This window comes from Eleginops maclovinus, chromosome 15, assembly GCF_036324505.1.
Source record: "Eleginops maclovinus isolate JMC-PN-2008 ecotype Puerto Natales chromosome 15, JC_Emac_rtc_rv5, whole genome shotgun sequence".
In the NCBI taxonomy this organism is placed as follows: domain Eukaryota; kingdom Metazoa; phylum Chordata; class Actinopteri; order Perciformes; family Eleginopidae; genus Eleginops; species Eleginops maclovinus.
The window spans coordinates 18,360,495-18,382,255 of NC_086363.1; the positions used below are offsets into that span (position 1 = coordinate 18,360,495).

The window sequence follows — 21,761 nt, forward strand, 5'->3', positions numbered from 1 at the left end:
TCTAACTTATTAGTCTCAATACATATTTTAATTACATTTTTACACAATTTATTATTCTCAAATGACATCATAAAACCCAGTTTCCCCTGGAACATGTATTTAGAATAAATAATGTCAAAGTGTATTTTTCCTATCAATACCTTCGTCCGGGTTTATTTTGAAAGTAATGACCGGAAGACCCCCTTTAAAGACACAGTAACTTGTCAGGGACTGGTTGCACCCACCCTTCTCCTCCACGCTCCGTCATCAGCGAGTCCTGCAGATCAGCGCGCGCTATAAGCGGCTCCCTCTCCAACCCGCGGACAGTGAGCGTGTCGCGCAGAGGCATGGACACGAGAGCGCACTGATCAGAGGACTGAGCCGCGGACCGCCAGCGCATTCCTGTGACAGAGACAACTGATGCTCGGAACTAACATCAAACACATCTGACAGATTAGCTCTGATCCTCCCGCTGAAGGACCAGGAAAGCAGCGTGCCACTTTACCAGTGCGCCTTTTGGCACTCGTGACGCGAGGACAAATGCTGTTTGTGATCACTTTGCTTTGATTTCAAGCGTTATTGATTTTCTCCAGAACAGGACAGGATTATAACTCCCTTTTGGATTTTAAAAGTCATCAATTTCATCAACCCCAAACTTTTCTGATCGTCTAGAAATTGCGCACGGAGATGGCGCAAAGGGTAAATGCAATGTTTATGATTTTTTATTTTGTAAAATGTTTTGAACCTGATGATCATTTAATTTACAGTTCATGCACTCACTAATTAGGTGCACAAATGATATATTGTGAGCAAAAAAAAGCTCCTTAAGCACCTGAACAACTTCACACTATAATAGTATCTGAATGTCTTTGCATGACAGCAACACAAACAACTATTGCATTTGAATACACACATTTAAGAATATAATGATCCATTGTTATTGTTTACCTCTTCGGACACATGCCCTATAATGTCATCTCCCACTCTCACCCCAGTACGATGAGCTGGCTCACTACGGAGGCGCGATGGATGGAGTCGGGGTCCCGGCCTCCATGTACGGGGACCCACACGCACCTCGGCCGCTGCCCCAGGTCCACCACCTGAACCACGGGCCGCCTCCCCACCCTACCCAGCACTATGGAGCCCACGCGCCGCACAACATCATGCCCAGCAGCATGGGCAGCGCTGTGAACGACGCACTGAAGAGGGACAAGGACCAAATCTACGGGTATTGACACATTCTTGTTATTATTATTTATTTTCATTTTGTATTATTATTTGATGTTTTTCTTTGTATTATGAGGTGATCTTACAAATTACAAATATTGTGTTTATATAATTTAATAAGCACATCAACTAATTTCACGTAAGAGAAAACCACAAATTCCGCGCCAAAATGTTTGTTTTTCCCTTATTCTTTTATAGTAAAGTTATATATTTTTCACATTAAAATCAATCGCCAAATATATTTGTTCCTGTTATATTTATATCTTCTTATTTTCACTGCCTAACACGAGACAAAATACCAATAGTGGCATAGAACAAATCTAATATCTGAACAGGTTGTTTGCATTGGAAACAGATGAGATAATCTCCCATATCAGCGGTGCATTTCTCCCCTTGAATTAAGAAGGAATAATTAAATATTTGTTTCACTTTACAAAGCGGTGTTCTATTGTTAAACCCAGCTTAATGTGACCTGTTATCCGCCGGAGCTTTGTTGTACAGTAGGCGATAGTTCAGGCCTAACAATGGCTGCATACTGTAACGGCCTGTGTTGCTGTTGCAGACACCCTTTATTCCCGCTGCTGGCTCTGGTGTTCGAGAAGTGCGAGCTGGCGACCTGCACGCCCAGAGAGCCGGGGGTGGCGGGGGGCGACGTGTGCTCTTCCGACTCCTTCAATGAAGACATAGCAGTGTTTGCAAAACAGGTAGGAGACGACACTTATAAGTTAGAGAGCCAATTGCGCAAATACGCAAGAAACACCCCATATTATGGCAAATCTAAAAATCAAATCAGTATGAGAGACAAAAATTGACTCATTTTATTACATTTTTTTTTTCAGATCCGCGCAGAGAAACCTTTATTCTCATCGAATCCAGAGCTGGATAACCTGGTGAGCATTTCCTTTTCTTTTTTTCTTTCGTGTTTAATTCTGTTTTCTACTATTTGTTGCTCCGGACTTCACAGACTGGCTCAAGGCAACCTCATCATAACATTATTTGCCTACAGATTTTATAATAAAACCAAATAATATTTATATTATGCTGGTAATTAGCAAATTGCACACAGTCATACGTATTGTGGCACCCTAGGCACCTCTATAATAGCATTTCTTATTGTGTTTTAAAAATCATTTTTCTTATTTTTTTTCAGATGATTCAAGCAATTCAAGTCCTACGGTTTCATCTCCTGGAATTAGAGAAGGTATGCTATTTGCTAGACTTTATAAATAAAAATTGAGTGCCGTATCTAATAAAATAATATAATATGTAATGATCCTGGTGCTCAGCAAAGACTCTGAGAATCTGAATGTAAGACTTGATTTTGCAGGTGCATGAGCTCTGTGATAACTTCTGCCACCGGTACATCAGCTGCCTGAAAGGCAAAATGCCCATCGACCTAGTCATAGAGGACCGGGACGTCTGCAAGTCGGACTTTGACGACATGTCCGGATCCTCCACCAACCTTGCAGAACATGTGAGTCAACCTGCCTGCCCTGAATTCATAAAAAGTGTCAGCCTACATCGCTGTGCTCTTTCTTATAGCAGATCTTGAGAAGCAGTAGCTGCAGGAGGGTTATTTTCTTGCAGAGAGCCTTCTTCTGATCATAAAGTGGTCCTTTAATAAAAAGTTATCATAACCACTTGTGACCAAACTGGAATTTGGTGATGCTTTGCGACATGAAATAATATTTTACGTTTTCATGACTTTTTAAATCACGTACTGGAGGTTTAAATGCTCCAGGCCTCTAAAAAAGATTCAGATAAAACAAATAGTGAACAGAAAAAGTCCCTGTTTAGTGGAATTTCTTACAAATGATTGAAATATAACAGGGGTTGCAATAAGACATTGCTTCATGCTAGGAGGTCATAAGGCAAAACGCTTGAGAATTGTAGACATCTCAACTGGTGCATTTTCTTCTGCCTTTTATTTAGAAAAGATCTCACTAACTGAAGCATTGTTCATCTTTTTTAGAGTTGACTATTTACCCTTTTCACTAAAGGTATTTTAACCTATTACAATATCTGATAAATCTTATGAAACAGGATGAACAATTGTTGGGTTGGATATGTTCTTGGTGGCATTAAAGTAACCGGGTGCTGTTGTTGTATGCTGTCTGACGGCTTGTCAGTGCTGTGCAGAGCCTTAGCCACACATCTTTGTTAGAAGACAGATCTGTTAAAAATAGCCATAAAATGGACAGTTGAGATATTATTTTTTCAACATTTTTTTGGGCCAGTTCTGCCTTAAGCTAGATTCGAACCTGTGTCCGTCGCAGCAAGAACTGAGTCCCAGTGCATGGGAACAGAACAGATGTGGTTTGAATCATATTTGAATGAGGTTTTGAAACTTTATTTATCTGTTGATTTATAGTCACATTGAAGAGGATGATGATGATGTTGTTGATGATGATGATCGTTGTATATATAGCACAAAGTGCAGCTGCAAGTGCTGTGTTTGCTGTTGGGCTTCAGTCCCCTCTCAGCCAATAGGATTATTATAGCGACAGTGCGGGGGCTCTTTGTCAGGCAGCCCCCCGCTGTGGGCTTTACACAGTCCTTCCTATTTTTGGCACCTGTGTTTCGTTTACAAAGAAGTAAATTCAGATGTGGAAGTGATTGAGAGTTACAGTGTAGCATCAGCAGTGCTGGACTCTTTATTGACACAATGCTATGATTCGCACTGACAACTTCCAACTTAAAGATGTGAATTGTTCATGTCAGATAGCAGTTTGAGTATCACTCCCTTTTGATTTGAAGGGAAATTCCTCCATAGACTGTGAACTGAGCTCTGGTGTTACAGTCTTTAATGGATTAATGTCTTTTAGTCAATCTTAACATTTAAAAAAATGTTCAGGATAGGGATAATAGGTCTAACGCTTTTAAAAAAGCAATATTTTTGGTAGAATTAATGTCTAGGCTCCTTACAGTCTCTTGAAAACAGAATAAAAGACACTTTCAGGAGAATGATAAAACCTAGGGCTATTAGGTGCCAGAAGAGGCCATACAACCCAGACTTAGAGGCCGTTTTAGTGTTATTTTTACTTTTTTAGAATAAAACCAAATAAAAAAAATAGTGTCCAGCTTTAGTGCAAAAGTCAGTATAGATTTTGGTTATTTCATGAACATATATTTTCTTTGTTCTTGAGAATGCATCAACCAGCAAAACACAGTGCACATGTTTTACGTGTGTGTGTGTGTGTGTGTGTGTGTGTGTGTGTGTGTGTGTGTGTGTGTGTGTGTGTGTGTGTGTGTGTGTGTGTGTGTGTGTGTGTGTGTGTGTGTGTGTGTGTGTGTGTGTGTGTGTGTGTGTTTGTGAGGCCACCAGTTGATCTCCTGCTGTATTGCCTTCCTCCTAACGGCTGTTGCATAATGGATGTGCCACCGCTTTCCTCTGGGTACAAAGACATGCACATCTGTGTAACGTACATGCATGTTAACGTTAAGCGTACCACGATATGTTAATCATTCACAAGGGCTAGAGCAGCGATTGTGAGTTTACAGGTATGTTTGTTTGTCAAACCGACATTTGATTCCATGCTTGGCGTGCTGGCCAGTTTCCGTCCATTGTCACCATGAAGGCTCATTTGGCCTGAAAGACCCGATTGCTAACCTTTGTATCCCTGAAAAATGTTGTCTATTGAGTGTGATTATTTGATTTCCTCAAATTAGAAGTCTAGCAGTAGGAATTTATTTCAGTTTTAACCAACTACAAAACTAATTGAGGGCGTCATTGTTTTCTAGAAAATGACGGAATCATAATAAACTGAACTGTTGATATAGTTACCAGTCTCTATTGGTATTCTAGAATGAGTACACCTGACAAACAAAATGGATTTTATATTCAGTAATTTATTTGCCAGTGTTAGGATTATTGGTAAATAGACATTTCAACCATTTCCTCATTACAAGAAATACATACTCCAAAACCAGTCAGATTTAGACCTTTGGTCTTAGGATAATGTAAGTTAAATTAATATTTCATCGACAACCCAAGGTTAAATCTTTCTTATTGGCAGGAGTTGTTACTCATGATATGTATTGTATGCCTTTATTGGAGGGTTAAAAGGATAACACTTGATAGCTTGGGAAAGGCATAATTTGCAAAGATCTGTAGTCAGGATCAAAACAAAGACCTTAACCCTAACTTTACATGTCAATGCTATCGAGACATTCAGACCACTTCTTTGGGCAACAGACAGCTCAGCACATATTCAGACACTGGTTCAGTAAACTTGATTAAAAATGTACAAATGCAACATGTAACGACACACAAGCCACAGGTCTTTAGGCAAGGGCAAAGGAATCACAGCCCTGATCCCTAAACCCTAACCCTTACCCCATGGTTTTTAGAGACATTCAAATAGAAATATTATAGCCTGAAAATATCCCAAATAAAGTCATATATATTAACCTAACAATGAGTCATATCAATGAGTCAATTGTGCAGCTGGCAGATTATTGATGGTTTAGTAAGACCCTATTGACGTGATTTTGCTGAACAATCAAACTTCTAATCACAATATTTGCCATGTTTGGAAAAAAGGAGAAAGCTTGTGCATATTTACTACTATTAGTACATTTACTATCTTTAGTTTGCTGCTGTCTTTACAGTGAGTTTCCTGGATAACAAAGAGAAGAAATGAGCTACTGTAGTTAAAACAAGCATAAATGTTTGGTAGAATTATCTTCATTTGTGTATGTACATTCAGACCCGGGCGATACACTACTTTCCATTTTTGTTAATTGGATTTTAACAGATGGGATGTTGGGAAATAAGACCTTCATTAGCTTGATAAACGTAGAAACACATGGCGCCTCTTTGAGTAGCTGTGTGTACTTAGGAGTTGTAATTATTGGGTAGCTGGGTAAGAAAAGAGGGGCCATCATTGAGAGGCCTCGTTCACACTGCGCCATTGTCCCCGCGCTTCTTGTTGTCATCTGCCGAGCTCTTCATCTGATCACCATCCGGCAAACAGCTGACGCAGAGAGGCTGAAGAGGCAGCTCTGCTGTTTGGTTTGGGCTTACGGCTGTCTGAGTGGCCAGGCCCATCAGCCCAATAAATACAGGGTTTGTCCCCGACTCATGTCACAGAAACCTCCAGGACTCAGAAGGGTGCACATGCTACAGGGTTTCCACACTATCCTCTAAACTTTAGCAGTCTAAAGTCTTGCTGATTTTCGTTCGGAAACTTTATTTGAAACTCATTTTGCAACAGAATGGTAATGTTTTCGAATTTTGACCATTTCCTACTCTGAAAAAACTGAAACTTTGAATGTAATTAAATGTACTATGTGAACAAATGTCACATAACTGTAATAGGTTAGTTGAAAGCAATAATATTAAGTTGAACCTAATGTGTTACATTTAAACTTAATATTATTGCTTTCAACTAACTTATTACAGTTCTGTTGACCTAATACATTTAATTAAAGTCAATGTTTCAGTTTTTCAGCGCATGCTAATCAAGCAGCTGTCTTTGTGTCTTTGGGAAACTGCATAATGGACCTCATACTGGACCCTAATGGACCTTCCTCATCTTTCTCCCCCTGTCCTCTCTTCTTCTCCCTGTTTCCTTATCTCCTGTCCCCTGGTGTGCGGACCTCTTCCTGACCTCTCAGAACCCAGCGTCCTGGAGAGACATGGATGACGCCCACTCCACGCCCTCTGTGGGCACCCCGGGTCCGTCCAGCGGGGGACATGTCTCTCAGAGCGGGGACAACACCAGTGAACTCGGTAAGAGCCTCCTGCGTCCTCTTTCATATCAAAGCTTTGACTTTCCTGTGACCTCTCTCTGAGACAGTGTGACTGGGGGGGATCCTTTTCAAGAAAGTTCATGCACTCATTTAACTTAATCACTTTATCTTGATTGCATTGATAGACAGATAATCTCAAGCCAGGCAGGACTGCTCTTGCAGGGATTTAGCCTTACTGTAACCCTAACATGCGTCAAACTGCAGCTGAAAAGAGTTGCCAGAAAAATGTCTTCCTGTTGCCCCAGGAAATAACTAAACATTTAGTTTAAACTGTATATCTGTGAGCCATTTGATTGTAGATTTATATTTTCTGTATAAACCAATAGGCTTTGGAAAGTCAAAAAGTGTCAAGATCACTTCTACCAATAAGGACAGAAGGCATTGTCCTTTTTATCTTCTACCGCAAGGTTTGGAGTCCAAGAACATTGTATTTTAAATAGGAAAACATTTACATCGTAAAATACCAACTAAATGTGTTAAAACCTGTTATTTTAGATCCATTGCCTGCAGATTTGACTACCTTTTAGAGCAACAAATGGAAAAAAATGCACAAGATTCTCTACTTTCCCCTAAAGTGTTCATTTAGACTATAATGATTCTTGTATCTACAGAACATATATTTGGTCATGATTTGATTTAGGACACCTCTTATTCTAAAACATATGCTGCAGGCTTGATTAAGAAACAATCTCTTTTTGGTTTTGGCTTTCTCAATGGGATTTGTTGACAGTAAGAAAATGATTTACACTTAGATAATAAAAACATCAAAAGGATAATTAATGTTGATTTTAACATGTAATTGTGGCTCCAATTTTATGGTCTCAATTACAGGTCAGTTAGCGCTGATGAAGAGATCTTCTGAATTTACTCTAGCTGTCTGCTGCTATTATCTGCCACTGTCCCTCGGAAAGCACTCAGCCCAGGCCCTTCTTGTGTCGCCCTGGTGTTCCTGCGCTTAATGTGATTTCTGATGTGCTAATTGGAGGCTATAAGGGTTTTATGGCTTGTTTTTGTTTTTCTCCCCTTTGGGCGCAGTAAAAATAGAATGGACTTTAAAGCAACTTTCCACCCTGTGCCCATCAGGCATCAAGGAGCAGAGCATTGCAGAGAACAATAGGAGGATGCTTTGCAAGACAAGAGAAACTCAGGATTAAGAAACATCAGAAAGAGATCTTTTGAAAATGATTCAACCTTCCCAACTCAATTTAAGACACCCTCAGAATTTGACATGTTACTTTTGGTAAATCTTAATCCAACCATTCAGTTTCCAGGATTTAGTATGCTGAGGCGAGCCAAGAAAGGCCACAGGGTGAATAGCTTCTTTCCTTTGGGCTGTTTTTAAACAACAGTGGGGGAAAACCCAAGGTCCATGCCCTTTTGACCTGCGGGAGAATGCATAGGGGATGGGAGTGCAGAATGCCCCCTGAAGGGATGTAAGGACAGAGTACTTTATGTATGAGGAACAAAGGGAGAGAAGAAGGCAGAATGATCAGAGCTGTGGTTGCTGCTGCAGGATCTGCTGCATGCTACCTGCTGCTTCTCCCCGGGCCTCTCTGCCTTGTTTCCAGTCTATTCTCATGCCAGGGAAGCCAAAACACACACCCTGAAAGGCCAAAAAAGGACAGTTAGAGGCGTGTCATGCTAATCTCATTTGGAGCAGGTAGATGGCCTCTATTGAGTTGTAAGATAGGGGTCATATGGAGATCATCACATGTTTATGGGAGTTTGATGCTTTGAAAGAATCTGAATCAGAGGAGTTCATTAACTCCTGAGGAAGTTGGGTTTAGTGTCAGTTGCTCCATTTTAGAGTTAAATAAATAAAATCATGGCATGAAAATATTTAAATATAATTAAATATATCATAGGATGTTAGAGTAAAAACATGCAAAAAAAGATGACATTTCATTTTAAATGTTTAAAAACATTGGAACTTATTAATTTAATAGAAGATGTTAAAGCAAAAATTGAACAATGAAAAGATTACATTTATTAAAATGTCATTATAGAAACAAGAAAAGGCGCTCTTCCACCACACAGAAGTCATGTAGTTATGGAGGATGCCGGTGCAGACTAGGACTTGATTTTGAAGACCTGGGTTTACATACTGGATGTTGTTAGGTTCAAGGGACTAAAACACATGTCCATGCTTCAAGGCAGTTTTTACATTTTCAAGAAATTGCATTCATATTAGGGCTTTACCATTTGTAAAAACGCACTAAATGAAATTTTTTCCCTGATGTTGAAATGGCGATATTATTTACGATAATTGAGGGAGTAATTATTGTCCTGTCATAGTTGAAAAATTATATTAAATGATTGCAGTGTGATCTTTAATAGCATCTGTACCAATCAGAAAGAAATGCCAAGATATCTCTGCAGCTCCACAATTCTTTATTCAAAAAGGTATTTTATGACAATTTGGCCTTTTAACAAATGCTTACAGTGAATTGAACATTGCACTAGTCCCAAGTGGGATTTCAATCAAATTTGATTCATTGTGCAGCCCTAATTCATATGGCACCAAGTTGCAATAAAAAAATCCAATTTGATTGCCAGTGCAGTGAAAAGTGTGCCGTTGAGTAGCAAAGTGTAAATTCTAAGACGTTGGATGGTCTTCGTGCTTCACATGTGCCATCACAAACAACAGTTTGACATCATGAGGTCCTCAACATATATAAACCAAAACCATTTTGAAAGTTAAAAATGTCAATCCAACAGGACGCAGGAAGTAACTGTCTGTTCTAGTGGCACGTTAGTAATGCTTCCATGGTCTGATGTAACCTTTTAAAAGCCACTGTCATTAGGGAACACTTCAGTGGTAGTGATGTGGCTTCCAGCCTCGGCTAACCACAAGTAGATGATCCATACGATGTGTTGCTGGTGGTTTGAGCTGAGGCTCCTCTGGAAGCTCACAGGTTTTGGTTGTTGCCTTGTAAGCTGTGTGATATGCAGAGAGGGCTCTCTTTGATAGCTCAACCCCCAGGGTGACGGCTGTTGACCACAGCAAAAGGGGGCTGAGCTCTTCAAGGAATGTTTGGAAGGGGGGGGGAGAACGGGGGGGCTGGAGATGTCCATCACAAAGACCCAAATAAAACAAAAGGCAGTGGGAGTGACTCGGAAATATCCTGCACATTCGCGTTGAGAGATGAGATGTGAGGAACAGGATGTGTTGCATCTTTTTGTCACATCCAGAGCCCCCAGTCAGGCGGCAGGAATGTTGGGAGGTGGAGGTGCTGACATGCCAATGACATCACAGCTCCACTGACACCGCGGGCTAATGTCCCTTTAGCATCTGTCATGCTGTGGATGTCAGAAATGTTTCAAAAGGGAGGAAAGAGAAAGGGATGAATGCTGAGTGTAAAGGGAAAGAAATGTGCACAAATTGCTTAAATGTTGTATTTCATGTACTGAAACTTGCATACAGAAATATGTTGAAATCTGGTCTCTGATAAGCTAGTTTGTTCTTCACCATTATTTTATGGTAGCTTTTTAGTGCATGTCGATGGTTGAATTAATCTGGATTGAAATAAATATAATAAGGTTAGGGATATGTATTGTTTTAACCACAATGCATTGGAAGTGGTAGAATTTCATTTGTGCAGCGTTAGGGTTAGGGTTAGGGTTTTCAATACTCTAAACATCACATATGTGATTCTGTTCAACTCCAGATCAAAGCATTTTTTCTAGTTCAACCTATACTTTAAAACCAAATTATGGATGTTTTTGGATAAAAAAAGAAACAGGCAGTCAGTTTTTATTTGGAAAATCAAAATCCTGCCCTGGCGTCCGCTGTAGCATTCTTGTTTGCCCAAATTAAATTTTCCCATATATTTATGTAAATCCTTGTCCTTAAGTGCCCTTAATTTGAGAAATCTCGAAATGCAAATGTAATAGATTTTTAGTAGATATAGAAATCAATCTATTATCACTAACTTTAAAGGGTTGCATCATCCCAGCAGCTGCTTCTTATCGTCATGTTTCTCAAACAGAGGATTCCTCCTGTCTTGGAACCCTTCCAGAATGCTCCATTCAGAGCTGTGTATCATGTCTAATAAGGGGAGGAGCCCAGAGGTGTCACTGATGATGGATCAGGCCCCGCTGAGCTCATTAGACAGGCTGCGCTGGCTTTGCATCACTGATGCGGTGGGGAGAGCCGCAATCAGTTCGGCTAGCCGCTCTGCACTCTGTCTTACGGACGCTTCCTCCACGAATACTTCAGCCAGCAGCAACAGCCCCAGAGCTGCAGAGAGTGTGAAGAGGAGAAGAGAGAGAACATATAACTGTTTCAAATGTCAAGAGTATGCAACACATTGATCCCTGCATTCATAGATTTTTAGTTTCTTGAAAATTGGATAAAAAACATTTAAAAAAGACACATATAGTATTTCATAAATAACTTACTAAATACAATTAAAACTCATAGTCTTTGTATGTATCAGGATGAGAATACTTTATTATCTTTAAGAATGGTCTAAATTGTATAGAGGTGTATGAGAAACAGAGGCTGGAATGAGTTGGAAGACTCTTTATATCTTGAGGTGCTGATTTTGTGTGTGTGTTTTCTTCATAGCCCCGGGGCAATACTCCAGCCATCCCTGCGGTAATGCCCACCGATCCATTCCCCCCCCGACCCACCTACTGTGCAGACACTGGCAGGCAGGGTGGAGTGCGAGGTGGGGGTGGGGAGGGGGTGGGGTTTAGAGAGAGAAGAGGGGGCAGGGGGGCATGGGACACTTGCACGGGTGTATGACTTTGAGACTGCACCGTCACACACTGGTTAGATTGGCCGAGTTGCCGGGGAACAGTCAGTAGCGATTAGTGTAGCGGAGGATCTGCCCTGCGGCTCTCCCCTCTCTGGAGCAGAAGAAAGAGGGATGAAGAGAGGAGAGGAGGTGGACCAGGGTGGGGTGTCGAGGGTGGGGGTTGGAGGGGAGGACAGCGTGCCTTCCTCAGATATAATTAGGCTGAGCAAGTTCTGTTTTCATCTTCTCTTTCTTTCTTTCTTTCTTTCTTTCTTTCTTTCTTTCTTTCTTTCTTTCTTTCTTTCTTTCTTTCTTTCTTTCTTTCTATCTTTTACTTTTTATGATAATTTTTTTGTAACCATATGAACTTTATGTTTATGTTCTCATGATGAAAAAATTCTACTATTCGGCCTATAGTTCAATTTAGAACAAGTCGTCCTTTACTCTTGAACCAGAGATGCTAGCTAGAATCCTTCTAGTTGCTAACTGATTATCTCATACATTTTATCAAGAAGGTATTGAAAAATGTTGGTTGTCAATTCAATTTGAAATGATTGATATTTTTTGAGTTAGTATTGTTCTATACATCTATCTAGCTATGTCAATGTTGATGCTAGCTAGCATTGATCTAAGTCAATAGTGAAGTGTGTAGGGAGCTGACATCCCTATTCTTGATCTCTAACTTACATGTGGGAACATAAGCCCAGAAAGACTAGTTTAATCGACAGACTGTAGAAGACGTGGAGGACAAAACACAGTAGTGGACAGAGGCACTGTAAACCCTTTACCCTGTCTGGGACTTCAAGCTGGTCACCATCCGTCAAAACTCCCACAACCCCCAGAGCCCACAACCCTAGAACACATCCTTTTTAATGTCAATATTCATTAGCTGAAATATTTATGCATGAATATGGCTCATATAGGCGCGTTTGATTGATGCATCTCCAAAAACAAAAAGACATGCTAGGGCAAATCTTAAGAAAAGTAGGGTTCCTGTCCCGCCTCGGGGGAGGAGTCTCTCAGATGCATTATTCACATGCCCTCCAGGCAAGCTTTCAAGGCTTCTCTGCCTCGAGGGCAAGAAAAATAACCACCACTGTTAAAAGTAAATCATCTCGGCTGATGCACAATTAATGGTGGAGAGGGAGCGGGAGCGGAGTGCCCCTTGTGCTGCGAGAGTGAGAGAGTTAGCTTGCAGGGGCGGAAATCTGAGTTTAAAGGAAGCCTCCTGCCTCGATCTGGCTGAAATCAAACAGAGATTCTACTAATGGCAGGATCCGAAGCCCGGCATGAAATCAAAAACTGATGTTGTCAGTCTGGGGTCGGGGCAGGGGGGCAGTACACATGGGAACCCATCCCCTATTCCATTCTGCCTTAGTAACTCAAATGAACGCCTGTTTGAACAGCACAAGGTTTGATGCTTTTGTCTTAGTATTTCATCACAGGCTTTGTTTGTTCTTTCTTTTACATATAAGGTAATGATTATTCTTATTTCAAACAAGGGTCACGTAAAAATATCAGTACATAGCACTGAGTCAGACTGCACTTTGAACGTTCGTTATTTCATGTCAGGCGCATAGCTCCCGCAGTCATTACCTCATGTCAAACGCGTGGCTCAGATTGAATTAATAGCTTAGGGTTTTATTGAGCTCCCACACTACAAACTCCTCTTCATTATCCGATGGCCGGGGAGTCAAGAAGAGGTGAGAGAAAGAATCTTGTTATGCCGTGCAATCTTCCTCTGCCCTTTTCTCGGCATGCTTTTCGCAGAGGAGGATGAAGGCGACAGGGCCAAATTAAAGCTTCCTCGTAACGTGACTCCTCTTCTCTCTGATCACAGGAGACGCCCTCGACAACAGCCTGGCATCTCCGGGAACGGGAGACGAGGATGACCAGGACAAGAAGAGGCAGAAGAAACGAGGCATCTTCCCCAAAGTAGCCACAAATATAATGAGAGCGTGGCTCTTCCAGCACCTTACGGTAAGGGAAATTACCCCAGTCCCTTGTGTAAATAACTTTCCTATACAAGCTTCATGTAGCTATGGCTTCTTCTGTATTGATTCAACTAAATGCTAGAAATGTTGTCTAGACTTAGCACCTCCATCAACCAAGAATAAGCCAAGGCTGGATTTCCTGAAGGCATCTTGAAACGCATCAAAAGTTCATCTTGTAATAGAACAAAACTAAGACAAACTTAAGACCAAAGGTCCTTTTAAGAAAACCGGTCCACGGTTTGTACAGAAATCAACATCAGAAGCCTTTTATGCAGTAGATGAGCTGAGCAAGACCCAAAGAGGGGAGCTTTACCTTTTATCTAAAGTCCAAAAGATACAACCGTCACTGCCCCATCAGTGTTCTATCTGTCCCGCTTTTAGATGTGTTATAACCCCTCAGTTGTTTAGTTGGTAAAAGGCCCACACAGGTCCTGTAGTCTGAGTAATCCCTTCCTTTCCAAAGCCCACCTTTAGATTTTCCAGATGAAAAAGGGGGATAATTGAATTATCCCCTCTCTGTTCCCCATTCCCTTTCAGGCCTAATTTGTTAAGCACAAGTGTTTGCCATGGCAGGATGTGTCTATGAAAAGTGTGCAAGGGGACTTTGGCCCCTGAAAGGCCCATTGCAACACCCAAGCGATCAAGCATTCATCAGTCGTTGAGGGTGTGAAAAGAGCGGGATTATGTTTTGTCAGACGTTGCAGTGTGAGGCCCGCAGTTGGACGGCCGTTGAGGGGGGGGGGGGGGGTGTTTCTGTCCACCACTAGCCGTAGCCTCCTGCCTTTGTTGTCCATTCTGAAAACCCTTAAAAGATCCCCTTCTGAGGAAGCTATAGAGAAAGCAGCTGTGAAAGGTTTCGATTCATTATATTATTCATTACCGGCCCATTAGCCTGGTCGTAACTGTTGGTTTCCATGCAACCCTGCATTTATTCACATTAAAGGATGGAAGCCAAAGAGTTTGGGGAGCGAACCTGGGATCCAATTGAGGTCACAAGTGTCGTATCAAAGTCAGCTGAAATGTCATTGTTTTCTCAGTTGAGATAAAAGATTTAATTGGTTGTTTTTTGGTAACGGTCATGCATCTAGAATGTACAAGAAAGACTCGATGTTTTTCGGATGTTCCTCAGTTGATTAAACACGATTCAATCTGTTTTGTTACTGGTTTATGAAACAAAAGTTCACCATCAAATATTATACAAGGTCTCTGCATCTAGAAAAAGCAGCATTATGTTGGATGTTGGGTAAAACACAAGGGCACACAACATTTCGTGTTTGACACCTGTGAGTGTGTGTGATCAGTTGAAGGTAACACAATCAATTGACAAAACACAGTTAGATCTGTGCATGGCTCGAGAAGGATACGGAATGACCAAACCATCGTCATTTGCAGCTGTTGTGCCGACTGACATGTCATAAACATGACGGGATGAGTTCAATGAGCATCCAGCGTGTTTAGGATTTGGTGTAGGACTAGGGACTAGCTCTCTTTAAGCTCTTGGCTTTTTGACTTGTTTGAGAGTACAAATGCTCAACATATCTTATACATAGTAAACTTGAGGTTCAATTATGAATTTGTAAAATATGAAAGAATTGCAACATGATTAGAGTAGACTGACGATGTAAAGTTAGGTCAAAGGAAAGTAATATTGTGAATTATAAATGTCTAGAAAGATTTTTTTTCCCGTTGTTTGGACCTTTGGCTTGAGGGAGGAGTTTTAAGTAATCTGTCTCTTAACTGTCAGTTGCCGAGCTGGAGGCAACCATTTCAATTTGCTCCTGAATACACTTTCGTTCCATATGGGTTTGTTTATATCTAACATCAGTGTGTATTTTTGCACCTTTTCTTGCTTTTTTTAGATGCATTTGTGGGCTTTGGTGTGTATGAATGTGCGATAATGAGGGTCTGCATATGCAAGAGTATTGATATATATGCATGTTTGTGTGTGTGTGTGTATTGTGTGTGTGTGCACTTAGCCTGAAAGGCGGTTTAAAAATGAAGTGCTTGGAAGCTCATCCTTCACCGATGACCACAGGAGGCGGCTGCTGGCCTGACAGCAGCAGAATGGGGACTGGCCCACGACCCTGCTCCCAGTACAGGGATCACCTCTGTCTACCATCTGCCGCCCTCCTCCCACTGTCTCACCCACACACACACACTCCCACACAGAGCCAGCAGCCATGGGATCAGGGCCGGAGGACAGGGACATGAAGCAAGGCGGGGAGGGGTTTGGGGGGTGACAGGGGGCCTAACCTTATCGGGGCCCTGAACAAAAGCCACCATTGTGCCTCTTTACATCCCACCCGATCGTTTGTCAAGCAATGTCAAATAATGTCAAATACTGTCACACAATGGCACGCGCTTTTTGCATGAAGTGTTCGGGGGGGTAAACCGCGGCCAGCGTCTGTTCTTCCGTTGCCAAATTGTGCACTTCAGGATTACCTGTGCACAGAACAGACTGGCACAGAATTCTACCATTCTTCCTGAGTGGGAGTATTCACACCTGGATGAATGCAAGCTGTATTGCCTTAACGTGACATTTGTTGAGTTTTTATTATGTGTTCCATCTTTTTGTCCCTCACAGCACCCGTACCCCTCAGAGGAACAGAAAAAGCAGCTAGCACAAGACACAGGCCTCACCATCCTTCAAGTGAACAACTGGTAAGTTCTCCAAACCTGATTTCAGATCATTTCCACGATTTAAATGCATTATATGAACACATTTGAATTGACTTTTAGTCCTTCACTTGAGTCGCCACTAACATTCATACTTTAGTCAAAGACGGAAACAGAGATGTCATCGACATACAGTCAGATTTACCATGACCTACTCTTGGTACTAATAGGGGTATGTCTCAGGACCGTGAAAATAAAATACCAAACAGCGAATTGAAAATCCTGAAAAATGTAGCTCTTTCATGATTCAGGCGTAGATACCTCTAGAATTACAATTTGTCTAAAATAGATTTTTATAAGTATCAATAATAACACCGTCCTGTGTGCCTATGGACACATTTAGCAAAAAACTACTCAGAACTTTTGATAACACTTAATATAACGTGTCTGTACTCTATATAGAACTTGAATTATTTGAGATGACAATGTTTTGCCGCTCTAATCCTTTATCAAAATCTACCAAAGTGTTCACTTTTTAAGTCTAGCAGCTCTTTTACACTACTACAGGCAACTACTGGTTAAGTAAAGACTATCCAAAACAGATATCAAAGCACGCCCTCTCCATCCTGTCTGCTTGGTGACTGTATCGATAGCATACCATTGGCAAAGCATTTAGCCTCATCACAGCCTAAGGCTATAGGGCTTAACCCAAAATCAATACACTTTTTATGGGAGGACTTTCTCCTAATGCCCCAGATTATGTCAATAGGAATGAAGTAGATTATTACTCATATCCCTGGAGACATACAGCACGTTTTTTGTAAATGCCAGATATTATTTTAAATAATTAAGAAGACAAATATCTGACAAAGCAGGGTGTGCCACAAAGAACTAAATGGGACTGTTGAAATAGTTGATATGATCAAATGTGACACTTCTTTTTAATGTCACCAAAAGTAAATTGTTTGGTAATGGGGTCATGACATATTAGCAGGTTCATCGGTGGAATACTGTAAAGACCAGGAACCCTTAAGTTTCATATATGTGTGTTCCAAATGTAAGTATGTTGAATAACTCTATTTTTTATGTTTTGTTTCCACCTGAGACTAAGTATCTCTTTCAGCTGTTCAACTAATAGTTATACTGTTTTTCTTTTTACAGGTTTATCAATGCAAGAGGAGAATAGTCCAACCTATGATTGACCAGTCCAACAGAGCAGGTAAAGCTGCAGTCCATCAAGTGTTGTAAATATTTATTCCTTTCTATAGACTGAGCAGATGACATCCAATGCCAACTGTGTTGTCTTAATGCTAAACTGTTCAATCGAGATTATTATAATAGCTTTTGGAGTATGGATGGTATGAAGACGGCTTTGCTCACTCTAACAGTCTTGCTTTTCCTCTCACAGTGAATCAGGGTTCTGCCTACAGTCCAGATGGCCAGCCAATGGCAGGCTTTGTTCTTGATGGGCAGCAGCACATGGGTCTCAGACCTGGAGGTAAGCAATCGCTCTTACATTCATCAAACCATCAAAGGCTAAATCTATGATCTTCTGCTTATGGTCAGCCAAGTTTCAAACTATGATAAACAAAGGCATTAGAACCATAATGGCCTCAACAGAGTTCTGAGTGGTCTCTCATCTTGTTGCTTTAACTCCTCATTCCAGGGCCGATGGGTGGCATGGGTATGAACATGGGCATGGACGGACAGTGGCATTACATGTAAATCCACTCCAATTGAGGCACGCCTGAAAAACAGGGTGAAGTAAGTACTCCATTCTCTGTTTTCATTTGTAGAAAAAAGGACCAATTTCACCATCTCCCTCCTCACTTCTCCACTGATTGCAGTGCATTGCTCATTCATATTTGACTGGATTCATTACCTCCCCACTAGAATGTGGTGCAGGAATGAGTCCTAAAACCCTGAAACAAAAGTGAGCATTTTAATACTTCCTGCTCTCTCGTCTTGAAGTCAACTGTGTTTTGAACGTGTTTTTGGTTTAGACTACTGAAGTAACATCTGTGGTTAACACAAGCTTAAGATGCTTATATTTTGTTTCTACAACATTGAATTCATCAGTAAAAACCCCACTGGTAAATTTCTGAAGCTTTTATGTGTCATAAAAACAGCTGTTGCCAAAGAAGTGAGTAAATAAGACTTCTAAACGCCATCACTCCGAACATTAGCCACTAATAGCATAGCTGTGGTGAAGTGCGGCCATGCAACAATAATGCATTTAGTTTATTTCCAAACATTAGCTCTTCCTTCTGGCTTTAAGAAACATAAAATTGATTTCAATATGGAGAAATCATCCTGCTGCACTAAACATGTGTGTGGTAAAGAGCTTATTTGGTGCAATATTCCGAAATCGAATGGAAAATGACCGTTGATTTTTGTTGAGGCGACTTCTTGGTGGGCCTAGAAAAAAAAACGTCCTTACTGCACCACCATATTAAGTCCTGACAGTGATGTTTTTGGCAAATCGAAGAATAATTAAGATTATTCTACCTGGTCTATGAACAGAGTTTGTATTAAAGTGGGGGGGACATCCTTGACTTTGGAAAACAAATAGAAAACCACTGTGTGGGAAACACATTCCTCTTCATCACTCACAGCACTTAAGTTTCTCTCCATCACTCTATCCTCCTCTTCCTCCATTTTATTTCCTCCATCTCTTCTCCTCTGGCAATCTGATTAAGAATCGGGGGGTACTATTCCTCCTCCACCCCCTCTTACTCCAGCCACTATCAGCTCCTCACCTCTGCTGACAGTTCTCAAATCAAGACGTATCGCCTGCCGGAGGCACCCGAGCACAGAGAATTTTATTTAACACCCACTCTCCACTGCTCAATGAGCCACGCTGTAATGACACTTACCTTGATTAATAGAGCTCTTTATATGTAAATAGGGGCTGCTTTTGCTTCATTTTTTTTTCACTGGAGCCAATTTTCGCCAACACAGCCCCCTCTCCCCTGTCTGATAATTCCCCCGGCTTTGCTAATGAAGTTCAAAGAGCAGATTGTGATGCTTCACGTAGAAAAAAATAATAAAAAAATACATCTAGATCTGCATAGAGACATCAGGCTGAACAAATGCTGCCTATATATTTTGGAGAATATTTAATCTAATTATTTCTCATTGAATGATCATTGAGTTACAGTAATAGCTCAGTAGAGCCGGATGTTTTTGCTCCCCCTAATTTGATCTGTAGCGAGAGCGTATGCTGACTGCAGCAGTAAATCTCCCCAGGACTGCAGGAAACCGTGTTTGGAGTAATATGAGGGTTTTCCATGCACGATAAAGCCCGAGCCATAACATTTAACCATTATGGAATACATGACTGGAGCTGCACTATTTTACTCTCCTCTCTGCTGCACATCCCACAATACAGCTGACTCCACCATATGTTTTTCATCTACTGCTCATCTCAAGTGTATACGTTTAAGAAAGAATTCCTGGAAAATCTCATTTCAACTGCAATATGATGGAGGAGGAATGGAGCACAGATATTTGTATTACTATTGAGAAAAAAAGGGATTCTGAGGCAAAATGTAATCAAAAGTTAATGTCAAGATTTGGAAGAGAATGTACAATTTAAACGGTGATAATAGATTCAGCTTTCACCTACAACCATAAATAAAATAATAATTACTCTTTGTTTAAACTGGGTATAAACCAGAATCTTCTTTATTATCTTTTTATCCATTTGTGTTGCAATGGTGGCACTTATGAATGACAGCATATTATTTTATATTTTAACAATAGAGTTGATTTTAAATTGTAAGGAAAGACCAAAGATCCAATTATTATTACTATATAATATAACATTATTTATCTGGCCATTTTATTTTATTTCTTTATTATATCATTATTATATTTTATTCAAACTCATTATCTTTATAAATTAATTTGTATTATCTTTGTATTTACTTCATAAGAAGAAGAAGGAAAAGTCTCAAAACCAAATTTTCTCCGGGATAAATAGCGTTTTCTGATTTATTCGATAATGATGGTTCTCATTATTCATCAGACTTAATGTAAGGGTTTCTTCTGTTTGTGACCGTGCTAACCTCCCCCCTCTGTCCTGTTTCTAGGCCTCCATGGTGGGCTCAGGGATTTTCTTCCACCGGGCTGTGGAGCTCAGTACCGGAGCTGCCTCTGCACGTCAAACCCACCTGACCAACACCCCTCCTCCACCCCCACCTTAACCTGCACGGTGCTTGTGCAGAGGATCACCATGGAAACGCACAAGAGGCTGCCCACAAACTTTGACTTTCACCCTGAACTCGGGGCTTTTAAGGGAAAGGACCAGAGAAAGGACTTCATAGAGAAGCAGTGTGACACATCTCCTCCATTTCCTTTTAAATTATTTATTTATTTTTCTACAACGGCGGACCACGGGGACTTTTCTTTTCTCTCTTTTTCTTATTTTTCAAGTAAAGCTTTACCCCTAAATAGCCTGACCCCTACCGAATAAAAATGTACATAGAAACACACCTCTCCTTTAAAGGACAAAACACAAAAACACTGTGAATATCTTTTTTTAAATATGAGTATTCGGTGAGAGTTTTAATCGTTGTGCTGTATAGTTGTGTGTTTATTTGGCTGTTTCCATCCATGTTTGCGCTTGTGATCACTAGTTAACAGTTTTCACCACTGACACGTTGTTTTTTATTCTAACATCAGCTAAGATTTTCAAAAGGAAACGATCTCTGGATTGTTTCCGTGCACTGCATCTCTTTCTTCTGTTTTACTCTCCTTGTGTTCTTATACATTTAAAAAGACTTGTTAAGGGAACATGGAATTCCTTCTTTTTTTTCTTTTTAATAGTTTTTAGCTCCAAAACACAGAAGAAGTCTGCACTAAAAACCAAAATAAAGACTCAATTGAGGAAGACAAAAACACGGAGTGTTTTAATGGCGGGTGCAGATCAGTCTGATTGCTTTCGTTTTGTTGATTTCCTGAGGTCTCACTTTAAAAAAAAACCCGAAAGGGAAAGGTCAGCGTAGGCGTTGGAGAAAATGGTTTAAGCAGCGACATTAGTTGTGCAGCAGGTCACGTTCTCCGGTTCGATATGAGACGGGATTGCGGTTGTCTCGCGTTATTCGATTGATGGTGACAGGGATGATGGATGTCCTGGCTCCAAAGTTCGAGAAAATCAGAGCGGGCAGCTTTTACTGAGCGTTGTTGCTTATTCAGTGTGTGATGCTAGAAGAAGGAACCCGTGACAGACGGAGAGAAAGGTTCAGAGAAATGAAAAAAAAAACGGTGGTTTAAGTCTTTGTTCCTTAGAAATTAAAACATTTTCGTTTTGAAGAAACACTGCTGAGTTTTTCCAAATAATTTCCAAGCTTAAAATAAACACAAAAACCACGGAGAATGAATAAATAAAGGCACCGGGGCTGGTTCATTTATCACTGTCAGCCTGTAACGATCCTCTGCGGGCTGT

General features: G+C 40.7%; 1 protein-coding gene across 1 annotated transcript; it reads left to right on the plus strand.

Annotated features, from left to right (window-relative positions):
• Positions 1-338: 338 nt before the first annotated feature.
• On the plus strand, positions 339-18,026 carry meis2b (Meis homeobox 2b). The gene is made up of 12 exons (XM_063902668.1): positions 339-678; positions 975-1,207; positions 1,769-1,910; positions 2,046-2,096; positions 2,357-2,407; positions 2,534-2,680; positions 6,826-6,940; positions 13,543-13,682; positions 16,281-16,357; positions 17,474-17,531; positions 17,721-17,810; positions 17,979-18,026. The coding sequence occupies exons 1-10, from the start codon at positions 667-669 to the stop codon at positions 17,496-17,498; spliced, it is 993 nt and encodes a 330-aa protein (XP_063758738.1). The 5' UTR covers positions 339-666; the 3' UTR covers positions 17,499-17,531; positions 17,721-17,810; positions 17,979-18,026.
• Positions 18,027-21,761: the final 3,735 nt, after the last annotated feature.

Coding starts and splice junctions, on each gene's coding strand:
- meis2b (XM_063902668.1), top strand. Junction 2,097..2,356: donor ATCCAGAGCTGGATAACCTG/GTGAGCATTTCC, acceptor ATTTTTTTTCAG/ATGATTCAAGCAATTCAAGT. Junction 16,358..17,473: donor ATCCTTCAAGTGAACAACTG/GTAAGTTCTCCA, acceptor TTCTTTTTACAG/GTTTATCAATGCAAGAGGAG.